The sequence below is a fragment of the Nicotiana attenuata genome, chromosome 6 (assembly GCF_001879085.1).
Source record: "Nicotiana attenuata strain UT chromosome 6, NIATTr2, whole genome shotgun sequence".
NCBI classification, from domain to species: Eukaryota; Viridiplantae; Streptophyta; class Magnoliopsida; order Solanales; family Solanaceae; genus Nicotiana; species Nicotiana attenuata.
The window spans coordinates 81,278,557-81,287,196 of NC_031994.1; the positions used below are offsets into that span (position 1 = coordinate 81,278,557).

At 33.5% G+C, this 8,640-nt stretch overlaps 1 protein-coding gene across 1 annotated transcript; it reads right to left on the reverse strand.

Moving 5' to 3' along the window:
* On the reverse strand, positions 96–1,314 carry LOC109228341. Its single transcript, XM_019393491.1, has 2 exons — positions 929–1,314; positions 96–416 (listed from the first exon to the last, which is right to left on the reverse strand). Exons 1-2 carry the CDS (start codon positions 1,254–1,256, stop codon positions 340–342), a joined length of 405 nt encoding a protein of 134 aa, XP_019249036.1. The 5' UTR covers positions 1,257–1,314; the 3' UTR covers positions 96–339.

Consider the following 8,640-nt stretch of genomic DNA (forward strand, 5'->3'; position numbering starts at 1 on the left):
GTTGAAGATTAGTTGCTGATTAAGTTAACATCTTTTCTAGTTTCTAGCTACAGAAAGCTGGCTTCCCGATCGAGCATATAAGTATTTAGCGATCAGAAAATAAATTACTCCTCTTTTAGTAGATAAAAAGTAGTAGCTAGCGTCGCGCGTATGCATTGGCTGCACACAGACAGATTACATTATTAAAAAGCATAAAGATTACAAAACATAAGAGTACGTAACATGCCTCACTTATTTACTACTACTATTACTACTAATTAAACACTGGAAGTAGAAACAGTAGTGTATTTCCATTTGATGAGGCGATAGTTTTTACATAATTTTAGGGCAACCATTTCTTCAAGGTGCAGCCTCAACAGGACAGGTCATTTTGCCCTCGCGGCAATATTCCATGCAGCAGTTGAACCTCTTCTCATCTGCATCATTCAGATGAATAAAACAGGTGAAGAGAGGTATGTTAGAGAAAGATCATTTGACCCTTTTATGCTACTACTTATTAATTTTGAATAACAAAGATATAAATAAAGCCTATAAAATTCTACAGAGAGCCTAGTGAGAACAAAATTAAGTAAAATGTTAGGTGTGCGAACAAAATCTCATATTGGTAGCTGAAAGGATTGAGAGAGCGATCTCTTAATGGAGTGAGGCGTTTTGCGAAAAATCATGCAGGCTTGGTCCAAAGCGGGCAATATATATCACACCATACACCATGTTAAGAGTATTTGCGGGCCGTTTAGCCCAACATAAAACTGTATTCTTTTTAACGCCTTATTATAATAATAATCTTTTAAATGAGATGGTAATGCAATACTTCAACAGTTAAAGATCGACACAATTAAATAATTAATTTCTATAACAGTTTAAACTTTTATATATATGATTGGTAACAAAATTCAATAGAGGGAGAGAGAGAGAGAGAGATATATACCATAATTCAACAGGAACTCAGAGCAGTAGCCAAGGGCACATCCAACATCATACTGGTTGTATGCAGTCTCACCTATTATGCCCTTAGTTTCAGCTATATTGGCCTCATCTTGGATAGCGCACTTAACCAAACATTGAACTGCACAAATGGCTGCTTTTGCAGGTGCCAACCCCCTACATCCAAATAAACATTTTACTAAGCAGAAAGGGCTAATAGTAGAGTTATCTTCAGTTGTTTTAATTTCATGATTAGCAGCCATGAAATGCTCCGAAAACAGAAGCATTGCAAGCATCACTATCGCAAGCACTTTCTCAACCTTCCCTGCCATTGAGTTAATCTATGCTTATCTCAAAGGTTAATTAGTTATATTGTGTTTTCTTATCCGTTGATGCAAAAACAAGGATCTCTTAGGAGCTATTTATAGTGGAAACGTCTTAGCATAAAGCCAAACTTTTTCCCAATGCAGCATCAATAATAAAATGTCAATTCGAGTTTAAGTTATATATATCGTCACTCGCCAGTGTAAGAATTTTTTATACCATCAGATCATTTTAAACTGTCTTATTTTCAAGATTACAAATCCCACATTATAAGAACACATACCTGAATATATTTTTTAGGTGACCTGATAATGTAAAATATTTTAAAGCAACGGTGTATATAACTTAAAGTACTATGTAACTTCTAAATCGTAATATAACGAAACTAAAGAAATTTATTTATGAATTCATAAAAAAAGTTAAATGTGTTATCCCTATAGTACCCAAAGTCCCCATTCTCGTCGTTCTTCTATTTGGGACGGGAGGAAATAGTTAATGATTAGGCTTTGAACAGTTTCTGTGTTTAATCATTGAAATTAAATTGCGGGAAAGATAACTAACTAAGACAGTTACGTTGACGAATTAATCAAAATATATATTCTTTGATTAGATTTGTATTTTGCATATATCAAAAGATTACCAATCGAGCTACTTGTGGGATTAATGAAAAGAGATTCTTCTTGTTTTACAAATTTCATGTAGAAGTATATAGACGAATTACTAGTATAACTTAAGTGTTCAAATATTTTTTTTAAGATGTACAGTTCTAGAAATTAATCTAAGTTGTATTATGGAGTTCGAAACTAACTTCCTTTATGTGAAACTCTAGCACAATATATATGGAGTTTTGGACTTCTACATGTGAAACTTCAACAATATATTGATGGGATTTAAATCTTTTGCAAGTAAAACTCTATCTAACCGTGCTAGAGTTAACAATGGAGGTGATTATTTACGTTGTTTCTACAATTGCTAATTTTCAGTCTATTATTACTTTTTCTAGATGCAAGTAGCATTGTCCTGAATATGATCAATTACTCAACTCCGAGGGAATAATGAAAAGCAAAAAAAGATTATAATAATGTTCTTACATAGGTTGGATAATTAATCAAGTCGTATTCGGAGTTTATATATTATGGTGAAACTCAGAAAGACAGTCATTGTCAATTAACTTGAGTTTGTTTGACGTGAAAAAAACTCATTATATATTTTAAATCTCGACTAAATATTATCTACGAAATTTCTGTGATCGTGCAATCTGTAGTAGTGAAAGTTCTTCAGTGATTCTCTTCTTTTAAAAATTATATATTACAATTTACAAGCTTACATTTTGATGAGACCCTCTTTTATTCTTTAGATCACATTTTGGTGTTTCCTTTCTACTATTGGATTTTACTGATCTTTTAAGATAGTCGGGTGGAGTTTCATTTCGAACTCTAACACTTCCGTACATTAAGTAGGAACTTTATTTTCAAATATTTTTTGTATTAAATAATGGCCAAATAGCGATTAAAATTGAGGTGATAGTTCTTTTTTAGTCGAAGTTACACATTTATTCAGTCAAAAATATTTGTAGCCACTAACCAATATCCAAAAATTTTATATACACTAATTACGTATGATATATGTACGTTACATAGTTATACATATATTATATATTTTTCTGGACGGCTATATAACTAAGAAAAAATTTACTGTATAGTCGCCCATTCAAAAACATAACTGGCAAATATTAATATTAGTTAGCAAATACAAATATTTTTGGTTGAACAGGCAATTTGCGACTTCCCCTTTCTTAAAAGGGTAGGCTAAGGGCTATTTAATAAATTATACTTTAAAATTTGATACCTTCATAAGGGTGCTGTTTCCTGTTGATATTTATGTAATTTTTTAAATTTTATACTTTTAGAGATATGTCCACGCGTAACACGTGTATAGACTAGTTAACATATAAGAAAGTAGGTAAAAATTTAGACTGACACGTCATTGTCTGAAATGTTAACATTAGTGTAAAATCACGAGCAAATTTTAACGACATTTGTCGTTTTTTGTTTAATTTACTGTGGTCAATGAAAATGAGAAGAATGTGCCACTGTACCTAGAAAAATAAGGCACATAGCACGAAATGTTCGTAAAAGATAAAAATGTATGCTCAATCAAAATTTGAATGACTATAAGCAAGCATGTGAACAGAAGCGTGTTTGCTTCTTCATACTTCTAAATAATAGAAAATTTATTTATCTACTTAACCAGGGGCGTACCAGATTCAATTAAACTCATAACTTTTAAGGCGGTATATTAATTCATGTATAAAAATCTACTAAAATTACAACAAATACTGTAATATATAGGAACCCGTAACTTTAAAAAATATAATGAGTCAATAATTAAAACTTTAAAAGTTAAATTCATAGAATTTGAATCTTGGATCCCACATTCCTACTTAACCTCAATCTTTTCATTCTTTCCGTATTTTGTGGCTAAAGTTTCCAAAATAAGACAACAAGAGAACCATTAAGTTCCCGCCCCAGCCTCGACAAATGTCTACCTTTGGGGCAACACAACAATTGAGGCTAAGAAAACTAACTAGAATATGCACGTTTCTATAAACCAACTTTTGGCTGTTTCTCCCTTTGGGGCAGCCATAATTCCAATAATATGAACACCATATTGTCACTAACAATAGCAAGTTAGACATTACAAGGGTCTATCCGAAATAGTTTTTTTATTTGCATAAAACTCGTTCACAAACTCCACTTTTGAGATTATATTAATAACTTGTTTGACAAGCTTCTAAAATCAGCTTATTTTGAGAAGTGTTTTTTTTCAAGAGTGTTTTTTCTCAAAAGTACTTTTGGTGAGAAGCAGTTTGTGTTTGGCTAATTAATTTGAAAAGTACTTCTAAGCAACTGATCACGCCCAACTCTAGTCCTAAAAAGGATAAGCGGTCGCTTCAAATATAATCCGGTCTAAAAGTCCGGAGTCGAATCCCACAGAGAACTAAGGCTTAGCTATATCTGTTTAATATCACTAAGAAGACAAGTTTGAACAATTTCCTAAATTATAAAGATTGAGATTTATATTTCTATCTAATTAACTAGCAAATACTACAAAGCGGTAAAATTATCAACTAACGAGACAAAGGGTTGGAGACTAAATTAAGGAGGTCTAGAGTTATGATTTCCCCAATTGTCGGAATCCTTCTAGCTATGTTCCCTACAATTTCGCCAATGTATTCTCTACTGATCGTGAGCATTTTAGGTGCCGTAATTCTCTCTCGAGCAACTACAACAATTTACAAGACATATTCTCTCGAACTATACTAGTTGGCTTTATCTAACCGCTCATTATGACCACGTCAAGGCTTTGTTATTTCTAAACCTACCTTTAAACCCAATATATTGATTTCTCACATATGTTAAGAGTGACGTTCAAAAATTACCTAATTATGTACTCTCTCTCGAGCAGTACACACTAAATAGGTAGAGTCAATTGATGGCCATTCAATCAACAACAACAAACACGTAGTTGAACATGTAGAGAAATCCAACGGCTCAATTATATAAGAACATAACAAGAATTTATCCTACAAAAGGTTCCATCAAAACCCTAGATAACAAATTAGCTATTCATAATAGATGTAAAACTATAATACTAAAAGTCATAACCAACAATGAAAAATAGGAAGAGGAAGGAAAAACTCGTAGAAGAATTCCCCGCCTTGCTCCTATTGTGTCTCTGCCTCCTTAGGTCGAATCTGTGTCAAAAATTGGCCTCCTCCCCTCAAAATACCGTTTTTCCATGTATATATACCAAGTAGGGTCGGTCCCAAACAATTATACCTTCTCCTACGCGAAAAAGGACAAGTTTCCAGGCCTGGACGTCCGTGGCCGCGGTCCGGGCGCGAAATTTACCCAGTGTACTGCCTCAGTCCGCCTCCAGGTCCGCGGTTGCAGTTTCAATCGCATTTTTCATCCCGTTCCATTTAGAATTTGGAAAAACGTAAAATATAAAAATTGTAGACCTTTGAGTTAGCTTTCCAACCATATATTGCGGAACCCAAATGGAGTTCTGAGAGAAACGTTATCTGTATTTTACTAGATAATGCGCAATATGCCTACTCGATTCTTCGTTTTATTGTTCTATCTTCCGTTGATCCTTGAATACGATCCTGGCTTAATTCCTTGGATTTTTACTCAGAATTCAAAGCTCCAAATCATTTGAATTCATTCCATAACATCTACATAGCTCGGAATCACTCCTACAAGGCATAAAACACACACTTAGTGCAAAACACTAGCGATTAAAGCGCAAACTCAACTAAAGTGCAGTAAATTAGAGTGTAATAATCGACTAAAATACGTAATTATAGTCTATCATCAGCAGCAAATAATATTTGGCCAAGCTTTTAAAGAGTGCTTTTAAGTATTATTTTCTCAAAAGTGTTTTTCAAAAAAGTGCTTTTGGGGAAAAACTATTTTTTTCTGTTTCTCCAAAATTGCTTCTGCTTCTCCTCAAAAATACTTTTTTTTCTTCCAAAAGCTTGGCCAAACACTTCAACTTTGAAAAAAAAAATACTTTCTTTTAAATAAATAAAAAAGTGCTTCTAAGTTTGAAGAAGCTTGGACAAACAGGCTATAACTATGTTGTTGTTGTAACAATAAACTAGAGATTAGATGATTTGAATATTATGCTTCGAGTTCAAAATTTTGTGCTATTTGTACATCATGCCCCTTTACAATTTTGAATTTAAGAAAATGATATTTTTAGATCTCTTATGTATAAAAATAAATCTCCCATGTGTAAAAAAAAGGAGATAGGATCATAAAACTAAAAACAAATTTGTATATACATAGAGTTTGAATCAAAATTATTGAATTTCAATAAATCCGTAACATATTAACTATGTCCGTCTGACTGCCCCTAGATAGTAAATGGATAGTTAGGTTTTTTATGGATATGATACATAAAGTTAAATCACTACAAGAAAATACTTATTTTGTGGGGGTTATTTTGATAATTTGTGACGGTTTTCGACCCCCACAAAATAAATTGTGGGGTTTTTTTAAAAACGCCACAGTAACGATTGTCACGAGCAATATTGCGACAATTTATTAAAACCTCCACGACGACCCCCACAAATTGAATTTGAGACGGTCTTCAAAGGCAACTAGTGACAATTTATAACCTCCACAATATGATCTCAATGTTCTTAAAAAATTATTTGTGGGGGTTGATGACCCTCGTAATATGTTCTCATTATTTTAAAAAAAGGGTGGATTATAGCATTAAAAGATAATTTTATTAAATAACTTATAACACAAATAAAATTCCATTAGAAATAACCATAATACTAAGCAAAGGAGTTCAAATCTTTATCAAACTAAACTAATACTAACTCATGTAAGGTAACTCAAAAAATTTATTACAGAATGGTAACTTCAACATTATCAAATCTAAAGTGGTTAAAATTTATAAATAAGTACTATGTATTTTCTTGGTGATTTGCATTGCTGCCACCCGTGATCCTCTTATTCCGCAAGTGAAGTAAACTCACCATCAAGCTGAAATAATAAGAGAAAAAAATGATGGGAAACTTATAAACCACAAGCATTTCTCTAACAAAATAGGAGTAGTAAACTAATAATTAGTTAAAGACAGCATATTAGTAATGAAGGAGAGCCTTGGCGTAACTGGTAAAGTTGCTACCAAGTGACCTAGAGGTCATGGGTTCAAGCCGTGAAAACAGGCGGAAGCTTAGTACACCGGTTGCCCAGCATATTAGTAATGAGAAAGTTCTCAATTCACACAAGCCATCAAGGGTGGCTCCACTACATCAACCTCAAACACTAAAGAATACTGGTTATAAAACTACAGATATATTTTTCTCTCTTCAAGTTTTACACAGTACAATAGCAACAAATAAAGACTTGTGATTAAACTAAATATAAGAACAAGATTTTTCAATTCATTCAAGCCTCGAGGGGGCTACGACAACCTCAGAAGCTAAAGCACACTGGTTATAGAATTGGAAAAGTAGAAAAATGAATCTCTTTAGTGGAGCATCACAAACTACAATAGTTTGTTTAGAGGCACATAAAACACCTGAATTTAGTTCTACAGACCATAGAAAAAACTTCTTCACGTAACCAACATATCGTCCATGCTTATTACCAACATTACAGACTCATGCCAAGATGCAAATCATGATTCTAGTTCTAGAAGAGATAAAGGGAATGGAGTGTAGCTTACACATTTATCTTGCTCCTACACTCATATATGATCCAATCTTATTTCTTGTGTATAGAAAGACAAATTTGTTCTCGTCCTGGCTTTATCCCTGTCTCGGCCATCTAGGTATGAAAAAAATTTAAGTATAAATAACTTAACTAAACAAGAAGGCATAGTTACATATAAGTAAGTTTAATTGGTAAAGTACAATAAATAGGTACCATCTCTAACTGTCACACCTCCTTTTTTACACACCCGAAGGGTATATAAGGGAGTTTTTCCAATTAAAGTGACATTATTCGAAATGAAATTATTTATTTAATTTTTCAGAGTCGCCACTTGGAATAATTTTATTGGTCTTCCAAGTCACCGGTTTATTTTTAAATCAAAAATCGAGGAAATTCGACTTTCCTTTTGAAGCGTGCGAACCAAAAATTCTAAGTAGGGAATTCTGTTAACCCGGGAGAAGGTGTTAGACATTCCCGGATTCCGTGGTTTTAGCACGGTCGCTTAAACTATTAAAATTGGCCAATTATATGATTTATTACATGTTTTTAACCTATTGTGCATTTTTAGCTTTATAACCGCTTTTAATATTTCAGGAAAATTCAAGGTTATTTAAAACACATCGTAAGCCACGCTACATGAAATGCACCCGCGGTTCACGACACGTTCTATTTAACCTCGTGTAACAACCCGACCGATTGTTTTGAGCTTTTGCACTTTGATCGCCAGTTCTCAGGCATGACTTGCCCCGTGTTATGTATTATGACCAATGTAGATCGTTGGTTTTGGTTTACAGGAAAATTTGGAATGAATTTGGAAGAAGAGCTTCAGTTGAAAGCCTTGAATTTGAAAGGTTTGACCAAGAGTTGACTTATTTGTATATGATCTCGGATCGGAGTTTTTACTATTTGGTTAGCTTCGTTAGGTGATTTGTGACTTAGGAGCGTGATCGGAATTGATTTTGGGAGTCCGGTGTAGAATTAGGCTTGAATTGGCGAAGTTAGTATTTTGACGATTTCCGGTTGTTAGGTGAGATTTTGATCCGAGGGTCGGAATGGAATTCCGAGAGTTGCTGTAGCTCCGTTAGGTGATTTGGGATGTGTGTGCAAAATTTCAGGTCATTCGGAGGTGTTTTGGTCGGGTTTTTGATCAAAT